Genomic DNA, 25,790 nt, shown 5'->3' on the forward strand with positions numbered 1-25,790 from the left:
CTTTTTCCGTATGTCGTCGTTGTCGCTGGGATGCACGTGATACCTACTGTAGTGTACCTGGTAAGAGCGGAAAGTTTCCCGTCAGCTGGGGACACCTGACCCACCACTCCTGTCTTGTTTCCACCCGACCCAACCAAGTTCCCCGGACAATAAGTGGGTCTAAACTTGCACTCGTGCACAGACCAACTTATCCAGGCAGCAGGGAACCGGGGGGGGGAGGGGGGGGGGGCTATATAAACCACAAGAGACCGTCGCTGTGGTTTGTCTTGTCTTTTCCTTTTCCTTTTCTTCTTCAGCTCTCTTTGCCTTACGGCTTAGATCAAGTGTAGTATCTGTTCTTTTCAGTTTAATCTCTGAAACTGCTCTTACGGGGGCAGAATCGTGATCACACCTATTTTTGCAATTTGGTCGGCGACCCTCTGGGCTTGCTCATGGTCGCTGTCCACCGTGTCCCTGGCATTACACTGCCTCCAGGCGATGCGAACTGCACGACGTACATGTTTCTGTCTTCAAGTCGTTTTCATTGCAATTCTGGGCTGCGCGCTTGGGATGCGAGGAAGAACACGTTTGTTTGTGGTCACCCTTCGACGTTGAGATTTACTACTTTGTGTGTTTGCTAACTTTCAAGACGTTTGTGCGACCATCATGAGCTGCCTAAAAGGTGTCAGCAACAATACTAAGGCTGTCAAATTGTGGTGTTGTGGAAATTTGTGCCTGAACAGTACAATAGAGACAGCTGTCCCATCGTTTTCTTCTCTGGTTTCTGGTGCTCCCGAGCAACACAAGCGGGAGGTGTCTCTAGGATGGCCAGTGATCTGTGAAGGCCAGAGACTCCTGATAAGCTATGTCGGAGTTTGTCACTGTGACTGTAGTTGTATGTAAACAGGGCCTAACTTGATGAAGCCATGCTCCTCGAGATATCCTTGTGGCCGAGGATGTCCGCTGGTTCCAGTTGACACACGGTGCCCCACGAGGTGTTGGACATTTCAGTTGGCTGTCGAGGTTACAGAACCCTCTGAAAGAAATCCGGAAATATCCGTGGTAAGCGTTCGGTCAATCCAAACGTTGAGGGAGAGGATATGGAGGAGGTGGAATAAGGAAGGGAAGCGAGAATTTAACGGGCAGTGGACAAAGAAGATGGCACACTACAAATGGTACGTAAAAGGGGACTAGGTAACATAGCTCCACCAAGTTGTATCACTAACACGAAATTCATAGTTTCTCAAACTCGTGGCAGAGTTGATGAGGAAGCCCAAGCCAAATAAGGGTCTAATTGTTTCCAAATTTCCATAAAGAGTTTCTCAAACATAATTGCTGATCTTGACTCTTGTGCACATTTCATCCTCTTCCTGTACCTCTAATGACTTGGTTCGATGATGTTCTACTGTAGTTAGAGGTATTCAAGGTCTTGACGCGTCGCGATCGCGGGGTAGCATTCAAGCGCAGCAAAAGTTAGAGAGCTTGCAGCCCCCGCTTGCCTCTTCCCTCCCCAACACACAGCGGACGAACTGCTCTTAACTCCGTAGCTTGTCCATTGCATCACCACTGCTTGGTAACCATTCAACGCTTACACTAGCATTCGGTTCCTAAACTGTGCACAATCCACGGCGTGACATATCCATCTTCATACGCGACATACTGTATCCTATGTTTTTTTATAATCTGTGAAGATCTTACTTCTCGAGCCTCTGTCGCCCGCCGCATAATACACCATGGCCTACGTCGCCCCGATTCACCGGCCGAGCAGCGTGCGGCACGCTCTGCGTATCAACCTTTTGTCGCCCGAGGAGGAGAGCTTGATTATCGCGTATGGACTTCTACATCCCGTTCCTCTCCGTTCCGAAAATTGCGCCTACTGTATCATGTTGACTGACTGAAGCGTATTAGGAAAACAAATCGCATCGAAATATGGAAGCTTGCCGACGGTCATCTGTCCATGATCCATTCCAAGGTTATCAACGGGACCATCACGATTCTCCAAAAGCTCCAGCCTAAAGACCACCCGACCGACCTCCTCTTCGTTGGCACCGATCAGTTCGAATACTTTACGGCAGAATGGGATCGCGAAACCCAACAGCTAAAAACCCTGAACCGATTCAGCGATCCGGGCGAGCGCCACATGCGCGATTCCCAAAGTCAAAACAAATGCATCGTCGATCCCAGCGGAAGGTTCATGGCCATGCACCTATGGGAAGGGGTCTTGTCGGTTTGGCGGCTGGGTAACCGCAAGAACACGGCGACGACACTTGACATATTGGTACAAGTGCGCCTGTCCGAGCTCTTCATCAAGGGCAGCACCTTCCTGTACACCGAGACCGGCATTCCCAAGGTTGCCTTCCTCTACCGGAATCAAGCCAACTCCAACGAAACCAAGCTGGCGACGTACCGTCTCACGTCGGACGACCGGCACACAGAGATTTCCAAGTTTGATCCCACGAGAGACCGAGAGATCGACGCTGATGTGGAAGATCCCGGTGCGGGCATACTGATTCCGGTCAAAAAGGTTGAAGAGGAGGTCAAGAGGCACCATTTCCGTAATACGGAGCAAGCGAAGCCCCATGTCGGTGGTCTAATAGTTGTTGGCGAAACGCGGTTGCTGTACATTGACGAAGTGACCAAAACGCAGGTCGAGTCCGCCCTCAGGGAACCCTCGATATTTGTCGCTTGGGCAGAGTACGATCCTACTCACTACTTCTTATCGGATGACTACGGAAACTTACATTTGCTCACCATCTTGACGGAGGGCGCAGTGGTCACTGGAATGGATGTCTCCAACATTGGAAAGACAGCCCGCGCACACGTCTTGACGTACTTGGGCGACGACATGTTGTTTGTCGGTTCGCACTACGGCAATTCACAGCTTTATCGGCTCAACCTTCTAAGCGAGGATCTCAGTGAAATCCTGCAACTGGTCCAGGTGCTAGAGAATATCGGTCCTGTTACGGATTTCACCGTGATGGACATGGGCAATCGGGAAAACGACAGCCAGCTGGGCAATGAGTACTCTTCTGGCCAAGCCCGTATTGTCACAGCAAGTGGTGTCTTCAAGGACGGAACCTTGCGAAGTGTGCGAAGCGGTGTTGGTTTACAGGACATTGCAATCCTGGGTGAACTGCAGCACACTCGGGCGCTCTTCTCCCTCCAGTCTTACAACTCTCCACGCGTGGATACGCTGGTCGCGTCCTTCTTGACGGATACCCGAATATTCAAGTTCGACCCTCACGGAGAGATCGAGGAAGTTGACAATTACTACGGGATGGACCTACAGCATCAAACACTACTGGCGACGAACCTCGACAATGGGCAACTGCTTCAGGTGACGACGGCCGCGGCTACTCTTCTTGACGCTGAAAGCGGAGTCACGATAGCATCGTGGGCTCCTGAAGGCGACAGGCAGATCATCAACGCTTCAGCTAACAAACACTGGCTGCTCTTGTCTGTGCAAGGCACTACCCTGGTCTCCATCAACATTGATAACGACTTGACGGTTGTGCAAGAGAAGGACATCAGTGAACAGGATCAGATAGCCTGCATCCACGTGGCGCCTCAGCTATCGGATGTGGGCGTGGTGGGGTTTTGGACGTCCGGAACGGTGTCCATTATCGATATGAGCACCCTGGAACCGATACACGGCGAATCACTCCGCCGCAGCGCAGACGATGCTTCCATACCGCGTGATCTCGTCTTGGCCAAGGTGCTTCCCAATGCGCCTGGAATGACCTTGTTCATTGCCATGGAGGATGGAAATGTAGTCACGTTCAACATTGGCGAAGACCTGACCTTTTCTGGACGGAAGAGTGTCATCCTTGGTACCAGGGAGGCGCGCTTCCATTTACTGCCACAGCAGGATGGGATCTACAGCATCTTCGCGACGACTGAGCACCCCAGTCTTATCTACGGCTCAGAAGGGCGGATTATCTACTCGGCTGTGACGGCTGAGGACGCTACCTGTGTCTGTCCCTTTGACTCTGAGGCTTTCCCAGGGGCTGTCATTTTGTCTACCGAGAACGAGATCAGGATTTCCGAGATTGACACAGCCAGACAGACGCACGTGCGATCTTTGGAATTGGGAGAGATGGTGCGTAGAATCGCCTACTCGCCTAGTGAAAAGGGTTTCGGACTCGGATGTATCAGGAGAGAGGTAGTCAATGGCGAGGAGATCATTCACAGCTCTTTTAAGCTGGTTGATGAGATCTTATTTGCGAGGGTTGGCAAGGAGTTCATGCTCGGAACATCGTCGTACTCCGAACTAGTGGAGGACGTCATCCGAGCAGAGCTGCCTGACTCTTATGGAAATCTTGTGGAGAGGTTTATCGTCGGTACAAGCTTCCTGGAGGATCCTGACCGTGGCGCTGGTACGGACAAGCGCGGTAGGATCTTGGTGTTCGGGATCGACAGCAACCGGGATCCGTACTTGGTCCTCAAGCACGAGCTGAAAGGCGGCTGTCGCGCTCTGGCGGTCATGGGCAGCAAAATCGTGGCTGCACTCCACAAGACAGTGGTTATCAGCCAGTACGAGGAAACGTCAAGCACTGAGGCCCATCTCGTCAAGCTCGCGTCTTATCGGTGCACAACTTATCCGGTCGACATCGCGGTGCATGGCAACATGATTGCTGTTGCTGATATGATGAAGTCGGCTACACTGGTCGAGTACGTCCCGGCCAAAACCGGAGGGGAGAAGTCCGAAGCCCCCAAGTTGGTAGAGTGCGCGAGACACAGGCATTCTGCGTGGGCAACGGCCGTGGCTCACGTTGAGGGCGAGTCTTGGCTTGAAGCTGATGCCAATGGCAATCTGATCGTGCTTCAACGCAATGCTGAGGGCGTGACAGTGGAGGACCAGCGGCAACTGAGGATAACAAGCGAGCTCAACCTGGGAGAACAGGTGAACAAAATACGCCCGATCAAGGTCGAGACTAGCCCGAACGCCATCATCATTCCTCGAGCGTTCTTGGCCACGGTAAGTTGCCTGTTTCTCAGATTGATCATGTCACAAGGTCAAGGCTAACAATTGACTTGATAAAACAGGCGGAAGGCGGTATTTACATGTTTGGTACGATTGCGCGCGAACAAGACCTCTTACTTCGGTTCCAGGATAAACTGGCGGCGGTGATCAAGACAGTTGGCGAACTCGATTTCAACTCCTACAGGGCATTCCGCAATGCGGAAAGGGGGCCCGAGGCAGATGGAACGACTGGGCCGGTCAGGTTCCTGGATGGGGAGTTGCTGGAGAGGTTTTTGGATGTGGATGAGAAGACGCAGAAGGAGATCTGCGAAGGTCTTGGGCCGAGCGTTGAGCAGATGCGCAATATGGTAGAGGAGCTACGGAGGATGCACTGAGCCAACGGTTAGACACTTAACGTGCATGATTGGATGTCTACAAGTCATCGCTTTGGCTGCTGAAGATTTTGGCAGTTGCAAGTGTTGTCAATAAGTGCTGTGCTCAAAACATGGCTGCATAGGGTGAGAGAAGATGAGTCTGTGAATAGCCTCAGATGAACGAATGAATTATGTATGATCAATAGATCAATTGACATCACTGTCTTGGCACCCTTGGCTCGCCGAGTCGCTGACAGTTCAAGTTGTCCGGGCGCTGCGGTGACGCGCTGAGGTGAGCCCCACCACCACCATCACCACCACCAACAGGACGAACCAGGCGACGGAAGAAACCGGAGAGTGGACGAACAGGCAGTCACAGCCAATCAGGGCCGGCGCATTAAGTAGCTCTCTAGCTGCTGGGCGGACGCTGTGGTTGGTTAGTGCCTCAGGCCACAAGCCAGTAGCTATGGCGGTTTCCCATGCCGGGAAAGGTGGGAACCAAGCTCGGCCCAGAAAAACCTCAGTCCGTGATTTTGGCCTCGTCGTCTCGACCGCATTACGCAGCCGTCAATTCCGTCTCCGGAACACCGCCCACGTCCACCGTCCTCCCGCGACTCCGAAAGAGCAGAACCTCGCTCGATCTCCCCGCTCTCGCAACCCCCTCTCTCCGCTCCGACCTCTGTCCACGCGAGTAATTCTACCGACACAATGGCGCCCGTCTCGATCGTTTCCCGCGCCGCCATGCGCGCCGCTGCCGCCCCCGCCCGGGCCGTTCGCGCTCTCACCACCTCGACTGCCCTCCAGGGTTCCTCGTCCTCCACCTTCGAGAGCCCCTTCAAGGGCGAGAGCAAGGCCGCCAAGGTCCCCGACTTCGGCAAATACATGAGCAAGGCGCCCCCCAGCACCAACATGCTCTTCTCCTACTTCATGGTCGGCACCATGGGCGCCATCACCGCCGCCGGCGCCAAGTCCACCATCCAGGGTGAGTCTTGACTTGATGGGATTTGAGGAGGAAGCTTCACACATTCCTCGAGGTTGGGGAAAACAAAGAGGTGGCATAGGACAGATGGGTTCGGGTCAATGGGATTCGACAAGGGGGTTCTGTTATGGTGGGGCGAGCTATCTACGGTTCCGTCTCATCGATCACCAATTTGCGACCACTATGACAACTTTCGATATCGGGGCGGATATGGTTGGACCTTGGGGCGATGTTGAAGCATGGATACATGGGGAAAATGCCATCTTGCACATGCACCCACGAACACCCAAGAACTAAAGACAGCTGACGAGGCGACCGTGTTATACAGAGTTCCTCAAGAACATGTCGGCTTCCGCTGATGTCTTGGCCATGGCCAAGGTTGAGGTTGACCTCAACGCCATCCCCGAGGGCAAGAACGTAAGGATCCCTACGAAACCGGATTAGCAAAGGCTTGGGCTGAGCTGAGCTGGGCACATCGATTCCCGACGACGATCAAACCATGATGGAATGCTGACCCCGGTCTTTTCCTACTTTTACAGGTCATCATCAAGTGGCGTGGCAAGCCCGTCTTCATCCGTCACCGTACCCCTGCGGAGATCGAAGAGGCCAACAAGGTCAACGTTGCCACCCTCCGTGACCCCGAGACCGACGCCGACCGTGTCAAGAAGCCCGAGTGGCTCGTCATGCTTGGTACGCCCCTCCATGTCCCTCTTTGCGATCCGAACAAGACGAAGGATAGCATTTTTGGATGCTCAGATCCTGGATACACGACGATGTGGGGAGACTGACATTTGGTGTGTGAACAAAACAGGCGTCTGCACCCACTTGGGTTGCGTTCCCATCGGCGAGGCCGGTGACTACGGTGGCTGGTTCTGCCCTTGCCACGGTTCTCACTACGATATCTCTGGCCGTATCAGGAAAGGACCTGCCCCTCTGAACCTCGAGATCCCTCTCTACGAGTTCCCTGAGGAGGGCAAGCTTGTCATTGGTTAAGCGAGCAAAAAGACAAAACTTTCCGATTGAACAAACAAGACACAATTTTTAACCAAACCTACTAGGGAATCCTCTCGATATTCCCTTGTCCACTTTTTTTTTCCCTTGCTGCCCGAGAGACGATGACAGGGAGAATTGTATTAGTACGGGGGTATTGCGACAAAGGGCTTGAGTGGAAGCATGTCATAGACCATAAAACGGGATTTTTGTTTTCCGTGGTTCTTGACGCGGTTTCGTACGACTATCCTATAGACAGAAGACACACATACGCATACACAACAGCAAATCAGGTGTCACGGTCGATCATATGCGCTCGAGAGTCGGAAACTTCTATATACTCAGAACTGCGTTCTTCACCTACGCAACCCTACATACCTATTATTGGTGCTGAGCTTGGCGCTAGGTTGCTGCTGAGTGTTGTACCCTTGCGTTTTCCTATAGACTGGCTTTGTAGAAAATCCTATTGTATGAGAGGCTCACTGGAGCATGGTACCGTGAGAAGGTCTTCCTCGACCCATGGCAGTCGGCTGTGGCTAAGAGCTTTGTGAGGAAACCATAGGTCAGCTGATGAACCTCCCAATGCTAACGCATCTGATCATCCAACACGGCATTGGTAAATACAAATGGCCTTTTATGCGGGTGTGGGACAGACAGGCTACATGTCGAATTGCTGGAGAGCAGCTCGACCAGAATTACAGATGTTGACAACTTAATCTTAGCTTGGCCAACCTTGCGAATCAAGCCCAGTCGGTATACCCGCCCGTGCTACTCTGGTAGCTGAGTTAAGGAAACGCCCGCGAACCGGTAGCTTACCCTGGTTGTTTCATTGACGTCTGAGGAATTCTCCGAACGTAATTATATCTGAAGCCCGCCTTAACATCTTGTGCGCTACTCAAGCCGACACATAGTTAGTGCACTACCTCCAACCATAGCCCCTTGCCAATGCTGGCCGGGTGGGTTGCAGTCTCATTGCAGGGGCTAGGTTGTACCCCCATGCGCTCCCCCTTGCTCTGAGTCTTTTTCCCCCACAAACAAAACAACCTCATCTTTTGAACTTCGCCTTCCCGGGCGCGTCTTGACACAGCTTTCTCACTTCTTCACCAAATTCTCGAAACCCCTCACCCTTGCGGCTCAAAGGGGCTGCTCCTAGGGTCATGTAACAAGCGAAGTTCCATCGTTCGTCTGATCTGACTTGCCGACTACCCGAGGCACCATGGCGGCCACGATTCACCCACCACGACTGGACAAAGTTGTTCTCGAACATAAATTATGGCAGGCGCCACGGTCATTGACGGCGACCGAGATCGAGGCATGCCGATGCCACCGAAAGCGAGAAGTGAGGGGTGGGTGAACGTCGCAGTCAATCAAGCGCTTATGGAGTCTCATCTTATATGAACGGATCACCAAGTCGAATGTTTACTTTACCACTTGGGCTGGGAGGCTTTGACTGTCACTGAGCTGCCTGCCTTTCGACATTGCCCTCTGTTACGATCATGTCCGGGCCCGTGCCACATTCGAGATCGTCAACATAGGGCAGAGGGGAGACCATGGACTTGTATCAGTGAACATAGGTGCATGCTCAAAGTACGGCGGCACATCATTCAAAATATCGGCTTTCGAGCATATCTCAAGTGAGGATGTTTCAAACAACAACCCGATGATACCGAGCACCATCACATGTTTACTCGCACCGGCTTTACGGGAGGCATTCCGTAGCCAAGCGGCCATCACTCCTTTTCCACCTTCCATCATCAGTTTCCCCAGCGGTGAATCTTCCATCCTTCATCTTGAACAGGTTACATCCTCGTATTTCCCCTATCTCGACGATATGTCGTTGGTGACAAGGGGCCCAGGCGAAAGCCGCCCGGTACTACGGTACTAGAGGGGCAACTTATACATACACATGCCCACTTCGCTTGTACCTCAGACATGTGAGCTTGGTTGGCTCGCTACACGGAAGAAACAATGGAGTCGAGGCCTTGCCGGCCGGCCAGCGGATCGATCCCCCCTGTCGAACATCCTCGGGCCCAATGAACCGAATTCCTTTTTGGGCCATGTCGCTCCGGCTTGGAGCGGAGCCAACGCCCTGGCTTCACGACTTTCATGACAGCGGTTCAGGATGGGGGTTATTATTCAGTGCTACTACATATGCAATGATGAAAGGGCTCGTCCGGAGGGTCGGTATGTACAAGGCCTGTGGCAGACTGGTGGGAGATCACAAGGAACACATGGTGGATGCTCATCGACCAGGGGGTTGTTGGATCTTACGACCATGGTATATATAAACCATGACCGCTCTCTTCACGGAACGCGGACGAGAAGATAGCCTTGCTAACCAACTCCGCTCTTTCACCTTTGGTCTTGTTGACTCTTTCGTTCCTTAGATAGGGGTTCTGCGAACTTTGCACTCGTTTTAACATTCTAAACACTCTTTTGTATTTTTTTCCGGGGCTCCCCTTTGACAGGTCAGCCCATCTCTTTGCATATACAACAAGCCGTCTCACAGCCACAGATCACTATCACCACCCGACAACAACAGACAAGATGAAGTACAACGCCAGCCTTCTGGCCCTGGCCGTCGCCACCGTCGCCTCCGCTCGCGAGCTTTCCTATCAGAGCTTCACCAAGCGCGAAGTACCCCAAGAGCACTCGTACGATGCTATCCTGCGCGGCACCAACGCCGCCCTCAAGCTGAACAACCCCCTCAACATCCAGGACGCTGTTTTCGGCCTGCTCGACAACGCTGCCGCCGCCAAGGGTGCCGGCCAGGTCACCAACCTGGACTGCCTGCAGCAGATCGTGGCCGACCAGGCCTTTACCAATGCTAAGGCCGCCGGTGACCTCGACGGCCAGGTCAATGCTGTGCTGTTCCGCGCCCTCGAGCGCGAGACGAGCCAAGTCGGCCAGGCTAGCGCCATCTGCGACGAGACGGCGAAGAACCCGGAGATTGCGGTCGTTCATCAGCATCAGGATCCGGCCAGTGCGGAGGGCCAAGCGAAGAACAAGGACATTGAGTTGGTGGTTGCGAAGGTTCTGAAGGGATTGGGCGCGGATCCGTTGTTGGCGCTTGACAGTGCTACTTCCGTTCCTGGAGATGTATGTCTTTTTTTGGTTTCCTCACTGTCCTTTTTCACGTATATGCGTTAGAAAAGTCCTAATTGCTAACGTGAACGGTGATACAGCTCCTCGATGCTACTGCTTCGAACCTTCTGTCTCCTGCTGTTACCAAGGAGGAAATCCTGGCTGCCTTTGATGTAGATGAGGATGGCCTTCTTCGCCGAGCTGGTGAGTACATTCAACGATCAAGTCAATGTCTGATGGGCTTCGTTCTTGAGTGCTAATTCTTATATAAAGAAGATGATACCTGCGAGGATGACGGTACTCCCGACGACGCCGGCAGCGATGCTGGGGATGACGACACTTGCGAGGACGATGGTACTCCTGATAACACCGGCGACGATGCTGGGGATGACGACACCTGCGAGGACGATGGTACTCCCGATGACGGCGGCGACGATGCCGGCGACGACGATACCTGCGAGGACGACGGTGCCGACGATGACAACACTGGCGCCCCCGTAAGCCCTAAAGCTACGACCGGCAACGCTACCGGCAATAACAACACTGGCGGCAACGTAAGTCCCAAGGCTACGACCGGCAACGCTACCGGTAATACCAATACTGGTGGCGCCGCAAGTCCTACCGCTGCGACCGGCAACGCTACCGGTAATACCAATACTGGTGGCGCCGCAAGTCCTACCGCTGCGACCGGCAACGCTACCGGTAATACCAATACTGGTGGCGCCGCAAGCCCTGCCGCTGCGACCGGCCACGATGCTGGGGATGACGACACCTGCGAGGACGATGGTACTCCCGATGATGCCGGCGACGATGCCGGCGATGACGACACCTGCGAGGACGACGGTGCTGCCGATGATGCCGGTGATGATGCCGGCGATGACGACACCTGCGAGGACGATGGTGCTGCCGATGATGCCGGTGATGATGCCGGCGATGAGGACACTTGCGAGGACGACGGTACCGATGATGATAACACTGGCGGCGACAAGAAGACTGGGGGTAACACCAAGACTATTGCCCGCCGCGAGGTCAGCAAGCTCGGCCGCAGGCATGGTGGATTGGACTTTGGCAGCTGTGGCACCCCCCAGATTCAGTTCGCCAAGGGCTTGGATGGTCGCGAGGAGGAGGAGAGCTTCCAGCCTGTTAACGGACAGGATTTCAACCACGAGAGTGCCTTGAACATCCAGGTCATCAGCGAGTTTGTTTGCCAGAAGCTGCAGGATGAGTGCAATGCGAGCGCCGAGGCGGTGGCTGCTTGCTACCAGGCGAGCAACGCTGCCAGCACTGCTGAGGGCCAGCAGGCTGCGTTCTTGTTCAACGCCGCTCTTGGTGTCTAAAGTATTTGGAAAGCTTTCGTCTAGAAAATCATCAAAGAGGGGAAGGAGGGGAGTTGTTGAGATGTGTTTGTTCGTAGGCAATTCTTCTATTCTTGTATGCACTTTTTAAATTAAACTTAAGTTGGGCGGTAACCTGAAAGGCCTAATCATGGATGCAAGTGTCAAATGTCTTTTGATGACCTGACTGTGACTGGCGAGTCGAAAAACGTTGTGAAATCCGCGTCTTAATAAGGTCGTATGCGAACGCAATTCACATTTGTTGATGTTCAAGATAGGAGATGATGGTCGAAGAAGACCAAGAAAACAGACAACAAGCTCTGCCCACCAAAGCTTGGAGTCGAACTCAATATAAGCCAGATCGCAGACCTACGAAAACACCCACGCATTTTCTGGATCCAGCTGGACACTATCGCGTAAGCTACTGGACCGTGTTAGAAGATGGGTAGCTACTTTGGTGCTTATATAGTCCCAGTAATGGAAGGGTCCTGCCGCTGTAAAACTATAGTTGGGCCCCGTGACGGTGTTCACGATATACTTTCAAGATTCGGTAAGACGCACAAAGTACGGACGGGATTTGTCTCTTGCACTTAAAACGTAGAGGTAGATATTTCATCATGCATCACATCATCCCATTTGTTTATGCCTATTCTCCCTGAAATCCAAAACAGCAATGTCATAATCCGGATTCTTCCTAATCTTCACCCTCAACACCATCCCCTCCCCAATTTCAAACTCCCATTCCCTCCTCCTTCTTTTCCTCCTTCCACTTCCTGTTCCGCTCCGTGTTCCTGTTCCTGTCCCTATCCCCCCCATCATCCACCACTCCTTCCCTCCCAAAACCTTGATCAAGTCCTTCTCCGTCCTCGCCCACAAGACCCCCATCCCCAGTCCCCCCTTTTCGTCCCTCTCATCATTCCTCACGACCCCAACTTCAATCCACTGCTGCTGATGATCATCCCCCCCTCCTTTGCCACTACTACTTCTCACCACCCAAAAAACCAACAAGAAACCCAACTGCGGATCCAAACCGTGCCGAAACGCCAACGCCCGCGGCACCCCGGCCTTGTGCAAGCTGAAGCAGGGCTGTTGCGAGAAATCGGCGCGGTCCGTGACTTCGCTCCAGCGGTCGAGGTACCAGCAGCCGGACCCGTCGGCGGCTTGGGCGGGGATGGTGTGGGATAGGGACCAGGGGAGGAGGAGGATTCGAGGGTTGTTATTGTTGCTGTTGCTGTTGGTGGTTGTGGAGGGAAAGGTGGGATGGATGGAGGTGGAACTGGAGGGAGAGGGAGTGGGAAAGGAGAAGTAGGAGGGGAAGGAGGAGGGGATAAGGTTGGGGGTGGAGGCGAGGGAGATGGAGAAGGTTTGGACGGCTGTTGTGGGAGGGTGTGGTATAAATGATGATGATGAAGGTGCTGGAGGAAGGAGGGAAGGGGGGATGCGGACTAGACAGCGTGCCCATTTTGGGACAGGAGGGCGGAGAAGAATTTCGGTGCCTGTTAGGGAGAGGTGTAGTGTGAGGTGTTGCTTGTCACGCAAGTGTCCGTGTTGGCTGGACTCTGGAGGTGGCTTCGGGGGTGTAAAGAAACGCTGGAGGTCCGATGGAGGCACGAGGAACCGCGAAGGAAAATGAACGCGCTTGAAGTGGCCGGCTGAGTCGGTGCAAAAGGTGATTCCCACTGTGTATCGCTCGTCGGGTGTGGAAGTCGGTGAGAGGACGGTGCAGCCGAACAGAGGGACGAGCATGATGTCTTTGACTTTGTGCTTGAGGAACGAGTAGTTGAAGGAGCGAAATCGGCTGTCGTGGAGATAGGCGGATTCGAACTCATTGATGCGGCGGGGAAAGTATATCAAATCGGCAGTGGTACCCTCGAACGGGACAGGAGTTGGGGGGTTGACGTGAACGATGGAGTCCTCCAGAGAGCCGAAGACGTCCCAGTAGGATCTGTAGACAATATGATCGTCGGTATGGCGGGCGTTGAAGTCTGATATCGGAACGTGCATCTTTAAAAGAGACGACCCGATGATCTCGTGGTAGAAGTTGTTGGACTGGTGAGTACCATCAGGGTTCCAGGGATCTCCCATAACTCCATCAGCAACCCTCCAAGAGATACCCCCACAGCTCTCAAACATACTCGGCGACTGGGCCAATACTCCTTCAATAACCGCATACGAGTCCGAGCTAGCCCAAGCCAGTATGCTAGGATCGTAACACTGCCTCATGATTTCCAACTGGAGCCTCTTGAAGGCCTTCTGTCCTTCTCCATACAGCAGCGGCAAATTAACATCAAACAGTCCCATCAAGCAATACGCCTCGTCCTCGATCCTGGTAGTCCGTCGTGTGGCCGCCCATGACATTCGCTGCGCGACACTGAAGTCACCCAGCTTCCTCTCCATCCGCAGCAGCCCGGCGTCAATGCCTGTGATAGCGGCAATGTCATCACTGAGTGACTCGCGCGTGCCAAACTCCCGCCACAAGCGATCGCAGAAAACCACGTCAGACGGAGCGATGAGTTCTTGAAGCGTCCAGCCACGCGTGAACCACTTGCTTCCATAGAGGAGCTCTTTCATCTCCTCCGTGATGGACATCGCATCGCCGTTACCGCCGTCTGACATTGATTGGTCCACATAGGGCGATTCGTGGTGTGGTATGACTTCTGGAACACTGATGTCGTTGAGGAAGGCGTAGCAAACCTCGGCATCATGGTACCACTTGAACATGGAGTTGATGGCTTCAGAGAGCTCCGCACTGGAAGACTTGTCAATGCAGCAAGTGTCTATCCAGACGTAACGATAGCCTTCGGTGCGAGCTTTGGCGCAGCATCCTAAGATCTTGGAGAAGCCCTGTTTGGCAGTGACGGGCTTGTGCTGCGCCGTTCCATTGTTCGCAAAGTCAAACTGCTCGCTCGGTCCAGTATGGTTTCTTGTCGACGATGCTGTGCTATAACCGCTATCGACGAACGTTGAGGTTGTTCTCGGTGCTTTTGCTAGGTCTTGCATGTCCTGGAAGGACACTTCCTCCTGGCCCCAGGTGTGGGAGAGAATGGCGTAGGCGCATTTCGGGCCATCGTCAAACAGCTCAAGCTGAAGTGTCTCAACATCGAGAAGCCGCATGGTTTTGGTGGCTGATCTGCTGTAATACCCTCATCCAGGCACAACGTCTGTCAAGTGTGGTTTCACAACGGACAAAGAAAGGAGCAAATGAACGGCATAAAACACCGGCAAAACTTGTAACACTGCGGTTACCGGGTACGAGATCTCATTCTGATACGTCCCGAATAGAAGAAGAAAGCCGGAAAAAAAAAGGGTGCGATGAAAAGGTGAGATACGCAGCCAACCGAGTGAAATGATCGCTTTAGATCGAAATGAGAAAGGCGTGATGCGGAGTGCATACAACTCGTCTAGCTGGCAGCTTCAGTGGGTTCGCGAAGCAGAAGTTTAACCAAGGACCAATCAGATGGCTCAGAGCTTGCCTTTGCTTGTCTATGGCGTTGGTCGTGTGTATCAGGTAATGCCGTAGCAGCGATCAGAACAACGTTTGTATACACATGCCTCGTCAGGGATCAACGGCGCAGGTTATCTACTGTCACCAACCACAAGGGTATCAGACTCCGTCACCTACCCGCTCTGTGTAGTTGAGTTTTTGAAAGCCAAAAAAAGGCTAGGAGAATGACAGGAGGTTGACAAGTCAACTGCGTCTCGACTTCACTTCAGTTCAAGGCGGAAATGTTGCAGCAAAGGTGAACTTCCGCTTGAACGGCGTTTGCATGTCTGAGTCTAAATGTGGTGATCAGTCTAAATCCAAAATTTCCTTCTCACCTTTTAATGCCGCTGTATCCGTTGGTTCCATATCCAAAACCCGGCACACTGCCGTTACCACATTTCCGAATTCAATCAGAACATCTCCCACAGAGGCGGCGGTATCAGCATCTGCCTTGTAGGTGCAGCCCGCCTCTTAGGACCGTTGCCAACCTGCCTCAGGCCGATATACACCACCCTCCTCGCTGGATTGCCAACGGTGACCGACTTGGAGTCCAGTCCGTAGTAGTCTGAGATGGAATGCGTGAGCCAACGCCTGGTGCCCTTTTGTTAGTACACTGTTCCGACAGCTACCGGAAACCAGGTATCAGATAAACATACTTGAAGGAAGCGCCGCTTTCGTCGTCTCCAAGAGTATCAAGCACCATCCTCGTATCGGGCAGCAGTTGGATACCCTTATCTGTGCCCTTCTCCGATGATGCATTCTTGATTGGCGGTTTGCCCCCAGCAGCGGCAGCGGTAGCCGTCTTTCGGCCCGTGAAGAGAATCTCTTCCTCATCCGAGCCGAGCTCATCGCTCTGGTTTCCACTGTCCCGAGCCTTTTGCTGCTTTTGCTGCTGCTGCTGCTCCCTCTTGGCCGCCGCATTCTGTCCGCGTTGCTGCTGAACAAGAAACTCCCTCACCGGCTCTTCCAACACACGCAGCCAGGCCTTGACGGCAGGCGTCTTCTTGGCCGTAGCACGCAAATCCTTCGGGACCTTTCCTACGTCTGCGCGCGTCTTGGCGACAGACGACGAGACCACCAAGGAAACAGCAGTGGTGGCCCCACCCAACTGGTGGCTGGTGGCAGTAACGGTCTTCTTACGATGCACGGCGAAAGCGGCCTTGCGCTCCTCGACGCGCTCACGAAGCCCCTTGTCCCAGTACTGCGCGAGGTGGTAAGGCATGTTATCGTGGATGGGATACGTCGGTCCGACCTGCCAGTCTGAAGGCAGCGGCGGCTGTACGTTGGGAACTCCAACAAGACGGTCTGTGAAAGAGAATAATCCAAAAATCGGTCCCCACCGCAGCAGGGCAGGGAACCGGATGATTGACTTTGATTAGCTTGTTCCCAAACTCCAAGCGTGCAACACAGATCGTAACGAGCGGGGACTGGAAGAGGACTTGGATAGCCCTGGCACTGGCCCAACGAATCACAAGGGGGAGTATTTACCATTCTCCCAACGCCGTCGCTGCCTGCTACCTTCCTTGCCCTTCAGCAAAGCCTCGCGCCTCTTCATGCTGTCCCGGCGCGAAGGAGGCCGGCGCGGCGGCGCAACATTTGCGGCATACGTATCATCGCCATCGTCGAAGACCACATTGCGCAGCTTCAAGGCGGGATCGGTCGGGCCTGCTGCCGCCGCTGCTTCCCCCTGAGCAGCGCCGTCCAAGGGGATTAACAATGGATGGCCAGCACCGCGCGCATTGTTGGCGATCCGCAAGGATTCCAGGGCAGCGACAGTCCAGGCTTCGATATCAACGGCGGCAGTCGAGACATTGGAGATGGTCGACTGATTCACGGGGAGCGGAAGTGGCTGTGACGCAATGATGTCTGCTGGTTGCTGGGGCTGCGGATGGTGCAAGGCCTCGTCATAGTCATCATCGCTGTCATGACCAACAGGTCCGGCGACCTTTGTGATAGCCATCGGGATCGAAATTGGCAGTGGCAGCTAACGAATGTTTCTACCGCAGTGGTTGTCCGTCGTCGGTCGCCTCCGGCGCTCTATAAAATATTTTTGAACCCGGGAAGGTTGCCGAGGCGTTCGTATCGCCTCGCACCGTGTGAAGTGGTTGACGATCGGAGAAGATTGGTAGAGGAGGCTGCGGGGGCCCGGGAGACTTTTAGTGGGTGCCACCCGTTGACGGCGAAAAGTGGAGAAGTACGTCCGGGCTGCCGTGGCTGCTCAAGCTTATCAGAGGGTCCAAACCACTAACATATCTGATGTCAGCACGTACCGTGTAGCGTGTGATTTGCAAAGGCCGAATATTGATAAATGAAGAGGATGTTAGGGATAAATCAACAAGGCAGGTTGGTATTGTGGTCAGCGGGTATGGACTGGCAAAGAATAGGTAACAGGTGGGGGTGCTGCAAACGGAATCCGTACGGTCTTTTAAGCTCCAGAAGAGCAAGCATCGTGACACTCTCCCATGTTGATTTCCTGGATGACACTTCTCGATGATTCATACAGTAGTTGGGCTTCGAGACTGTCATCGCTGACTCCCGTCCACTCCCCCGTAGTAAATGGAAGCGCGATATAACCCTCATCCATAACCAAACAGTCATGTATTCGGTGGCCAGTCACAATCACGTATGAAGCTACCTGGGAAACCATAAATGGCAGTCCAAAGAGGGGGGAGATATTCATATCTCAAACAGCCACTAACATTGAGAGCGACAGTGAATCATGCACAAGATTACTCCATCCATCCACCCCGAACAGTCAACGCCAGTATGTGCATGAGCCAAGTCAAAGCGTAGTAAAGAAACAAGGGATACTTGCTGCCTAGTTCGAATCCGAACTACCAATTCCACCTTACTTGAGCAGCGGGGTAGTCTCAGCAGCAGCGTCACTGTCCTGCCGGTCCATAGTAGCCTGCAACTGCTCCTGGTTATTCGCGTAGTGCTCAGGATGCGAGGTGGATCGGCCAGGCGCATGGTCCTTGGACTCCTTGCGCGCCTGGATTTCGTAGTAAATGGCCATGGAGAGCAACAAGCCTTGCATCGTCGCGGTCAAGACAAAAATGCCCCACGAGCTCCATCCGGCCCATCCTAGCCGCGCAAACAGGCTGCCTGCGAAGACAAATCCGCCCGGGGTCTGCATGCACATCATCGGAATGCTCAAGCTGCCAATGTGCTTCAGATGGTACGTGGTCCAGATCTGAGGGATGTACTGGACAGCGGCTAGCAGAGCAGCCATGACGCCGAGCACGTTTGCCCAGATTGCGAGCTTATCGTGGGCGATGGTGCTCAGAATACCCGTGACGACAATGACTGCAAGGCCGTGCAGCAGAGTGAGAGATGCCACCAAGAGAGCGGTCTGCCACCTTGGCTGTTCTTCGACCAGCGCCGCCTCGCTATCCGGGTCGTCCACTGCGTTGTATCGGAAGAAAACCAAAAAGAGGACGAAACTGAAGGGGGAATGTTAGCCAAAGTTATTTCGCACCGCAACCTCGCAAGAGAGACACTGACATGAATGTGAAGCATATCCATTGAACTCCCAATTGCGCGATACCAAGTAGGCCAGCCACGCAATGGAAGGTCTCGACCTCTTTGCAGCAAGCGATATCCTGACGAGACTTGGGCAGTAGGAGAATATTTGCAAACGCAGATGTTGCCGATGTTGTCCCCAGCAAAACGAAGTAGGGCGATATCCCTTCCGATGTGCCTCTTGATATGATACGAACATGCTGTGGCAGGTAGCTGATGAGCATTCCAATGACAATGACACTGTAGAAGTCAGTTTCTCATCCTTGTTGGTCTGGCACCCTCGTCAATGAATTCTTACATGGAAACTATTAGGTTGACGACGCTTATCTCGCGGAGGTCCTGGCAGACGTCCCCCTGCAAGAAGGACTCCATGGCGAAAGGCTCGGGGAATCGCACAGTGAGTTCAGCTCGAAGTGAAAAAGAGTATAGTGAAATGGTTATTGAACAAAGCCAGGGTATGTGCGATTCGGTCGTAAATCATCGAAAGAGGTCCGGGCGAGATGTAGAAGTCGGTATTAATAATGTCATGGATCCCAAGAGCGGCGGGGACTGCGGGGATGGTGTTGTTGGGTTTCCAAGTCGTTGCAACCTCAGCTGCCCGGCGCACTCGTAACGCACGACTCTCTTCGTCTCTGAGTTCGAAGAGTCTTGGACCTCGGAGGCAACAGAGCTGCAACGAAGTCAAATGGTATTAGAAGTCGGTGTACTGATGGAGTGATGGAGAAGTGGAAGCGATGGACAACACGCTCGCGTCGTCATCCCCGTCAGGCGGAAGCAGCTCCCATGCATGCCAAGCCTGAGGTGGTCAAAGAGGTCCTCACTGTAGCAACTGGAACTGGGGAAGCTCCAGTTGCCTGCCGCCGCCTGCGCGCTAGTGCCGCAGAGTGGTGGGTCAACCGGCCGATTGACCATTCTGTTAGCACTTCTTCCCTTCTCAAGTACATTGAGTCCAATAATCCGCGTTACAGTACTTCACATAGTCGAAATCACTATCATCAGCCCTACATGCAGGTTTGTTTGCCAAATCGGAAGCTTCTTGGAGTTGAGCTTCAATCCTCTTACAACTTTCACGTCGTCACTCATTCAATACCATAACTTTACCTGCCAGTTTGTTACTTTCATCAGTAAAACTGTTGATGATAGATAGCGGTAAACATAATTCTTAAAAACTGCGGTAGGGATTGCTGCCAGAACAATTTTGTACCTCATCAAAAGAAAATCAGTCAAAACACCACAGACAGCCCCGTAGGCGCAGGCTTCAACATCACCACTTACACCAGACCACAGTACAAAAGAATGGAGAAGCCCTCTCTCGGCCTCGTGGCCATGTCCACCAATCCAGATGGTTTATCTCCATCAATACCTAGACATACCACAAAGACTTCTCGGTCTTCTCGTCAAACAGACTCATTCTTCAAAAGTGTCCAATGGCAGGTCCTCACAATTCCAAATCTTCCAGGCAGAACCCTCATGCAAAACCCAACCCGCTAACAAACACCAGGTCTGCGGACGGCACAACTCTCTTCACCTCCTCCTCCTCCAACCGAATCAACACCTTCGTCCTTCCCTCCACCCTCCTCGCGCCCCACGGTGACTCTCCCCTCACCCTCACCCCCCAAGGCACCCTCTACCTCCCCGAACCCACCGCGGCCATCGCGCCCTGTCCATACTTTGCCCTCGAACAGCCCTCAACACAATGCATTCTGACAGCCAGCACCGACCACCCAATTCATTTACACCACGCTTTTCCTCAACCACCACCACCATCATCATCATCATCATCCCAATCCTCGTCCCTCGACGACGACAACGACGACGACGATGACTCCACCTTTGGTTTCCCACAGCACAAGCCACAACAACAACAACCAAAACCCCTCGCCACCTTCCGCCTCATCCACGCCGAAACAGAGCGCTACCTCCCCATCACCTCCCTCCTCTGGTCTTTTCCGGGAACCCACTTCCTCGCCGGCTCCACCAACTGTCTCTCGCTCTTCGACGTCTCCCGACCCGACCTAGGACTCTCCGACACCCCGCTCTTGACCATCAAAACCACGGGCGGCCCGTCTGCTCAACACAAATCCGGAAACGTAGGAGCCCGGGTGGTGGGCATGAAGGGCACCATCTCTGCGCTCGCGATGCAACCCTTGAGTCACGGTGATTATTATGGTACCGGGGCCAACGTGGTAAGCGCAGGCACGTGGACGAGAAACTTGGGGTTATATGATTTACATCGGGCGGGCGCTTGCGTCGCTACGTGGAATGTTGCGCAGGCTGCTTCTCTGGCAAAGATAGGGGGCAGGGGGGTGTTACAGACGGTTTGGAGTCCGTGTGGACGGTATCTGGTGGTGAACGAGCGGGAGTCGAGTGGGCTTTTGGTCTATGATTTGAGGGGGACGCATCGGTTGTTGGCATGCTTGCGTGGGAGGGATGGAGAGACGAATCAGAGGTTGAGTTGTGATGTTTTCCCGGGGACAAATGAGGAAGTGGGGGGGTTTGAGGTCTGGGCGGGAACGAGGGACGGAAAGGTGGTGGTTTGGGAAGGGGTCGGAATGAGGGAGGGGAGTGTTGAGCCGAGTTATGATTTCGAGGTGGGTGCGAGGGGGTCGGCGGTAGGCGGGACGGCAATGCATATGAGCGGGTCGGTGTTGGCTACTTGTTCGGGGTCATGGAAGTTTCCGGATGATGATAGCGAGAGTTCTAGCTCCGAGTCGGAGTCGGAGTCGGAGTCGGATTCTGGTTCTGATGACACTGAGTCTGGGAGCTCCAGCAATGAGAGTGACTCGGAGGAAGACGGGATGGGGACATCGCAGCAACAACGAGGCAGATCCAGGCCACCTCCGGCGGTTGTTGAAGAGACCAGTTTAAAGGTATGGAGCATCACTGCAGGTAACATGGCCCAAAGCAGTCATCAGGAGGAGGTCAATGAGCCATACGAGACCTAAACTTACAGAGCTGGAGATATCCGGATTCATGGTATGTCACCACTTTGTTCACGCGCACCTTCATTAGGTTTCGCGATAAAGCTAACTTCATTTCCTGTCTGTCTTACGGCAGGTCTTGCTTGGTGGCCAAAACTTCGAAAGACAGTCTATTTTGCAGTGCTGCATAGTGAACAGTCAGCACTATGTGAGTTTCCTTCGTCTTTCACCTCAACCTTGTTCCCTCATCACTCCCATGGTGAAGAATTGTGGCCAAACCCATCAGAAAACTGCTCCATGGGATCATCTGGACCTAAGCCGCCAGAGAATTCGATATCATCACTGAAAATATCAGCAACCTCCTTATCCTGACTCACCCCGCTGTTGTCCACCTCTATCACATTTCCGTCTCCCCAGGGCTCATCAACCACACCACTCACTGCATCCAGAAGCCTCCTTCCACCAAATATTTCCGCAAACTTCTCTGCCCTCTCGTCTTTCGACATCATCAGGAAGGCCGGCAAGCCGTACAGCTTACCCTCTTTTCCACCAATCGCAACCTCGTCATCAGGAACCCTGAGCATCCCAAGGACAACCTGCGCAGCAAAAACATTCATTCCCGCTCTCCGCAGGAAAAGCTCCCAACCTGTTTCCACAGGCAGCAGTATGCTCTGCCACTCTTGAGCTTCAGTTCCATAATCGCATATTGTAGCTGCTACCCACTTGGCCAGCGTCTCGGTGCCTCCGCCAGCATAATAGACGCACACGTCAGTCTGCGCCTGTAGCGCACTTGCGAAACACTGGAACTCGGTGAGGGCCTTCGTATCAGATGGGGAGAGCGGATTCATGGTCTCACTGTGTTTGTTTCCCTCTGAGATGAGAACGATCAGCCGTTCATGACGTATTGCTACGTTCTCGACTACATTGCGGAAGGTTGGCTGTTGTTGTAGTTGCTGTTGTTGGCCTGGGGCTGCGGGGAGGGGTTTCTGTCTTAGTTTTATCATGGTCGTAACTATAATCCCTGTGGCTGGGGACAAGACGAAGTCGGCCTCGTCGCAATTTGGCTGTTTGCTACCCGGGGGCGCGTTTTCTGCCCTGAGTCGCTCATGGTCGCGTACGATGAGGTCAATTCCTGGCACCAGTTTCTCCAGATGGCTCGTGACAATATTAGAGACTGCAGCAGACACGATTATCCGAGGCGGAGTTTTGGGGGGGACGATGTCCGGAGAAACAGCAAGAATGATTGCGGGCGCAGGTTGAGCCTTGGGTTCCGTGGGCTTCGTGTTGGAGACGGCTGCGGATTCTGGCTGGGGCAGCGCCGGTCGGTTGAAGAAGCGGCTATGGCTGAGCTTGGCCTTTTTTGGCATGTTCATTTCGACGAAATTTTCCACAAGCGAGCCGAAGTCCATATACTCGTTCTCAAAACCCTTCAGTACGTGTGTCGAGTTTGGCACGTCATGATTGGTTATGTCGAGGACCCGGATCAGAGGTCCGGTAACTGGTGACGACTGCCGTTGGATGGGTCCAAGTTGCCTCTTCTTTCCACGCAAAAGGCTTGTCAGGTCTCGAGATTGCAACATGGCAAGAGGGGGCGACGTCAAGCCCTGCCTAGTCTGTACATCCATGGATTGTTGAGCCTGGAAGGCATGGGCTGACCTACTGCAAGGACGGACTGTCTTGATGCTCGTGCTTGAGAGGACCAATTCTTTTGATGGGGGGACGCTGGGTTCCCTTGATCTCTCCTCAAGGAGTTCATCTTTATCATCTTCATCCCTACGCAGGAACAACAGCCTGGGTTGTGTGTTGACGAAATCGGCACTTGTTTGTATCTCGCCTTCCCACGGTTCCTCCAGGAAGTAAGCAAGAACACTTGGAACAACCTCAACCGCCTCTGTTGTCAATTGTTTCTCGGCCATGTGGGCCAAGGGGGCCCATACCATTTGCTGCTCCTTGATGTTGTCTTTTCGCCATTTGATGCCCTTCCAGTCAACGTCAGTTGTTTTCCGTATCCATTCAAACATGACCTGGGCAGTCCAAAAGTGTTCGTCCCATTCACGGACAGGAATGGAGAAATCCATCACTGGAGCTGTGACTCGTGCGGTTGCGTCAAGTGGCTGAAGTTGCTCCTGCTCAACAGAGCGCATCACTCTTGTTGCGGTTTCTTCAAAGAAGTCGTCCAGTCGGCCATCCAACTCACCTCCTTTGCTTGAAACTGTGTCGCTGGCCATGAGATCCTTGGCCTCTTTCAGGTCCTCTGGTAGCAGGACGCGGGGAGGAGCCTTGTCTTCAATTACAAGGCCATCATTCGGCAGCAGAGGTACTTCAATCTTGAAATCCCGAGCAATCAGTTCCGGGGAAGACGAAGATGATCTGGGCACCGAAAATTCCCCGGCTCTTATCATTCCCGATACGTCGATATCATCGTATCTGTCCGGTGACTTGGACTTCTGGGAAGCAATGCCGCTCCAGAAGTTGTTGTCTTTGGACAGGATCTTTCCTTCTACTGCCTCTAACTCTGCGCTCAAAGAAGAGTCTGGGTCAGATAGAATAGGGACCGCACAGGTTGTGTCATCGGGAATATGATACTCTGGTTCGGGGCGTGTTCGAGGACTCAGCGGAGGGGTTACAGGCTCTACCCTGTTCAGCTAGTGCTTGTCAGTTTATGTTCTTCCGCGTAACCGAAGAAAATTCACTGGTGTGTTACATACCCCGCTGTACGTTGAGACGCTTTCCATGAGGTCACGCTCTTCATCGTCACCCCAGTCTGCCTTGAGACTCTGAACCAAGAACATCAGCGTGTCCTTGGTGACTTCGATTGTCTCCTTGGTAAGACTCTCCATAAGTGCCTCGTCGCCTTTCCGCGCGCTTTCAGGAAACTCGAGACCTTCCCCTTGTTCAATATCGACCGGATGCAATGGAAGATGATGGTCTGGTAGCGGGACCTTATGAAAGGCCTTGATCCGTCTCTCCAGCCTTCTGCAGTCCGTCTGGTGATCACTCCGCAGCACAGGCTGTTCGATCTTGAGCTTCAACTCGGCGGTCTCAGCGAAGCACAGTTCTGCCATATGCTCCGCTACCTCTCGGTCTGTACAAGGCTTACAGATTTGTTGAAGGAGTGCAAGAGACTCTGCTGACACAGACCATTGTTCTGCTTTTCCGAGGATGGGCCGAAAAGCGAGCTCTTCAAGGGGATTTTCCGTTTCGATTAGTTCTCCGAACTCGGTCTGAATGAGAGTTGCCGCGATACGCGCATCCCTCTCGAGTACACCTTTCCATGGATCCAGCTTCAAGCTGTCAACGGTGAGGCCATGGCATCGCGCATACTCGTCTGCATCTGGATCATCCGAGATGGTTGATTGATCACAGTCGCTTGTTGCTGTGCACGCATTGCTGGGCAGAGAACGTTCTAAGGAGATCAAGTCGGTGCTCGTTTCAAGGTCCATCTTCTGGTCTTATGATCGTCAACGGTCTCGTACCCCCGGGTATCAATGCTCCTAAAGATGGTAGATGAGTGATGACGGCGTGGATAAAGATGTCAGAAAAACATCACAAATGATGGCAGAGAGGCATTCTGTGGTGGGAACTTGGCCACACGTCAATGTGTTGTTCACTCTCGACATTTCGAAACTCTGTCTCCATCTCATTTCGCCGTCTGCGTTTTTGCTGGTCAGTAGGAAGTAGCGATGCCTCACACCTTCCTCACTTCCACCATACATCCTCCGCGCCTTCCAATTGGCAGAGGAAAGAGCAGAGCGGGAGCCCAGCATTTCTCACGCTTCCCGCCTTTTTGAATTGTCTCTTTAGTACCTGATACAAGACCAATAATCGACACAGACATGGGATTTATTATCTCCCATCAACAACCCGATAAAGCGAATCTAGGTAAGGCTTGCATGTGAGCTCACCAGGCGGTGAGATGTCATCACGCAAACTTTCTCCAAAGCTTGGCTTCGACCTTACCATCCGCGCGGCGTGTCATTCTGGACGGCCCGTCGCCGCCAAAGGATCGCCCTCCCATTCATCTACTATGTAACACCCCCAACCTAAACCCTTTTAGGACAAATAGTGCAGTTCCCGTATGCTCTCCCGGATCGTCACAACAACCGTCAGACACCTCGACCTGCATATGGACCACGCACTTTCCGAGACATGGACATCCA

The 25,790-nt window shown here is 53.3% G+C and overlaps 8 protein-coding genes across 8 annotated transcripts; 4 read left to right on the plus strand and 4 right to left on the minus strand.

Annotated features, from left to right (window-relative positions):
* The first annotated feature begins 1,535 nt into the window (after positions 1 to 1,535).
* On the plus strand, positions 1,536 to 5,561 carry dim-8 (defective in methylation-8). Its single transcript, XM_957254.2, has 3 exons — positions 1,536 to 1,807; positions 1,888 to 4,957; positions 5,026 to 5,561. The coding sequence occupies exons 1-3, from the start codon at positions 1,713 to 1,715 to the stop codon at positions 5,335 to 5,337; spliced, it is 3,477 nt and encodes a 1,158-aa protein (XP_962347.1). The 5' UTR covers positions 1,536 to 1,712; the 3' UTR covers positions 5,338 to 5,561.
* Positions 5,562 to 5,817: 256 nt separating this feature from the next.
* Positions 5,818 to 8,016, plus strand: fes-1 (iron-sulfur subunit-1). The gene is made up of 4 exons (XM_957255.3): positions 5,818 to 6,298; positions 6,624 to 6,712; positions 6,835 to 6,985; positions 7,107 to 8,016. Exons 1-4 carry the CDS (start codon positions 6,025 to 6,027, stop codon positions 7,286 to 7,288), a joined length of 696 nt encoding a protein of 231 aa, XP_962348.1. The 5' UTR covers positions 5,818 to 6,024; the 3' UTR covers positions 7,289 to 8,016.
* A 1,614-nt stretch (positions 8,017 to 9,630) lies between these two features.
* On the plus strand, positions 9,631 to 11,865 carry NCU06607 (hypothetical protein). Its single transcript, XM_957256.2, has 3 exons — positions 9,631 to 10,384; positions 10,471 to 10,573; positions 10,643 to 11,865. The coding sequence occupies exons 1-3, from the start codon at positions 9,833 to 9,835 to the stop codon at positions 11,704 to 11,706; spliced, it is 1,719 nt and encodes a 572-aa protein (XP_962349.1). The 5' UTR covers positions 9,631 to 9,832; the 3' UTR covers positions 11,707 to 11,865.
* Positions 11,866 to 12,286: 421 nt separating this feature from the next.
* NCU06608 (hypothetical protein) lies at positions 12,287 to 15,161 on the minus strand. The gene has a single exon (XM_957257.2). The coding sequence runs from the start codon at positions 14,815 to 14,817 to the stop codon at positions 12,331 to 12,333; it is 2,487 nt and encodes an 828-aa protein (XP_962350.1). The 5' UTR covers positions 14,818 to 15,161; the 3' UTR covers positions 12,287 to 12,330.
* A 97-nt stretch (positions 15,162 to 15,258) lies between these two features.
* Positions 15,259 to 17,321, minus strand: NCU06609 (hypothetical protein). The gene is made up of 3 exons (XM_957258.2): positions 16,676 to 17,321; positions 15,844 to 16,492; positions 15,259 to 15,778 (listed from the first exon to the last, which is right to left on the minus strand). Exons 1-3 carry the CDS (start codon positions 17,145 to 17,147, stop codon positions 15,598 to 15,600), a joined length of 1,302 nt encoding a protein of 433 aa, XP_962351.1. The 5' UTR covers positions 17,148 to 17,321; the 3' UTR covers positions 15,259 to 15,597.
* A 207-nt stretch (positions 17,322 to 17,528) lies between these two features.
* On the minus strand, positions 17,529 to 19,485 carry NCU06610 (PQ loop repeat protein). The gene is made up of 3 exons (XM_957259.2): positions 19,008 to 19,485; positions 18,692 to 18,949; positions 17,529 to 18,630 (listed from the first exon to the last, which is right to left on the minus strand). Exons 1-3 carry the CDS (start codon positions 19,079 to 19,081, stop codon positions 18,036 to 18,038), a joined length of 927 nt encoding a protein of 308 aa, XP_962352.1. The 5' UTR covers positions 19,082 to 19,485; the 3' UTR covers positions 17,529 to 18,035.
* A 7-nt stretch (positions 19,486 to 19,492) lies between these two features.
* NCU06611 (hypothetical protein) lies at positions 19,493 to 22,903 on the plus strand (the record flags this gene model as incomplete). Its single annotated transcript, XM_957260.3, has 3 exons — positions 19,493 to 19,596; positions 20,211 to 21,685; positions 21,767 to 22,903. The coding sequence occupies 2 exons, from the start codon at positions 19,493 to 19,495 to the stop codon at positions 21,652 to 21,654; spliced, it is 1,548 nt and encodes a 515-aa protein (XP_962353.3). The 3' UTR covers positions 21,655 to 21,685; positions 21,767 to 22,903.
* On the minus strand, positions 21,726 to 25,337 carry NCU06612 (hypothetical protein). The gene is made up of 2 exons (XM_957261.3): positions 24,339 to 25,337; positions 21,726 to 24,275 (listed from the first exon to the last, which is right to left on the minus strand). The coding sequence occupies exons 1-2, from the start codon at positions 25,071 to 25,073 to the stop codon at positions 21,879 to 21,881; spliced, it is 3,132 nt and encodes a 1,043-aa protein (XP_962354.3). The 5' UTR covers positions 25,074 to 25,337; the 3' UTR covers positions 21,726 to 21,878.
* Between the last annotated feature and the right edge of the window lie 453 nt (positions 25,338 to 25,790).

The sequence above is a fragment of the Neurospora crassa genome, linkage group IV (assembly GCF_000182925.2).
Source record: "Neurospora crassa OR74A linkage group IV, whole genome shotgun sequence".
NCBI lineage: Eukaryota > Fungi > Ascomycota > Sordariomycetes > Sordariales > Sordariaceae > Neurospora > Neurospora crassa.

Coding starts and splice junctions, on each gene's coding strand:
- NCU06607 (XM_957256.2), top strand. CDS start 9,833: ATGAAGTACAACGCCAGCCTTCTGGCCCTGGCCGTCGCCACCGTCGCC. Junction 10,385..10,470: donor CTACTTCCGTTCCTGGAGAT/GTATGTCTTTTT, acceptor ACGGTGATACAG/CTCCTCGATGCTACTGCTTC. Junction 10,574..10,642: donor TGGCCTTCTTCGCCGAGCTG/GTGAGTACATTC, acceptor TCTTATATAAAG/AAGATGATACCTGCGAGGAT.
- NCU06610 (XM_957259.2), bottom strand. CDS start 19,081: ATGGAGTCCTTCTTGCAGGGGGACGTCTGCCAGGACCTCCGCGAGATA. Junction 18,950..19,007: donor GTCAACCTAATAGTTTCCAT/GTAAGAATTCAT, acceptor TGACTTCTACAG/TGTCATTGTCATTGGAATGC. Junction 18,631..18,691: donor TGGATATGCTTCACATTCAT/GTCAGTGTCTCT, acceptor TTCCCCCTTCAG/TTTCGTCCTCTTTTTGGTTT.
- NCU06612 (XM_957261.3), bottom strand. CDS start 25,073: ATGGACCTTGAAACGAGCACCGACTTGATCTCCTTAGAACGTTCTCTG. Junction 24,276..24,338: donor GCGTCTCAACGTACAGCGGG/GTATGTAACACA, acceptor GACAAGCACTAG/CTGAACAGGGTAGAGCCTGT.
- fes-1 (XM_957255.3), top strand. CDS start 6,025: ATGGCGCCCGTCTCGATCGTTTCCCGCGCCGCCATGCGCGCCGCTGCC. Junction 6,299..6,623: donor CGCCAAGTCCACCATCCAGG/GTGAGTCTTGAC, acceptor CGTGTTATACAG/AGTTCCTCAAGAACATGTCG. Junction 6,986..7,106: donor CGAGTGGCTCGTCATGCTTG/GTACGCCCCTCC, acceptor TGAACAAAACAG/GCGTCTGCACCCACTTGGGT.
- NCU06608 (XM_957257.2), bottom strand. CDS start 14,817: ATGCGGCTTCTCGATGTTGAGACACTTCAGCTTGAGCTGTTTGACGAT.
- NCU06609 (XM_957258.2), bottom strand. CDS start 17,147: ATGGCTATCACAAAGGTCGCCGGACCTGTTGGTCATGACAGCGATGAT. Junction 16,493..16,675: donor GCGACGGCGTTGGGAGAATG/GTAAATACTCCC, acceptor TCTCTTTCACAG/ACCGTCTTGTTGGAGTTCCC. Junction 15,779..15,843: donor GAAAGCGGCGCTTCCTTCAA/GTATGTTTATCT, acceptor AAAGGGCACCAG/GCGTTGGCTCACGCATTCCA.
- dim-8 (XM_957254.2), top strand. CDS start 1,713: ATGGCCTACGTCGCCCCGATTCACCGGCCGAGCAGCGTGCGGCACGCT. Junction 1,808..1,887: donor GAGGAGAGCTTGATTATCGC/GTATGGACTTCT, acceptor GAAGCGTATTAG/GAAAACAAATCGCATCGAAA. Junction 4,958..5,025: donor CTCGAGCGTTCTTGGCCACG/GTAAGTTGCCTG, acceptor TTGATAAAACAG/GCGGAAGGCGGTATTTACAT.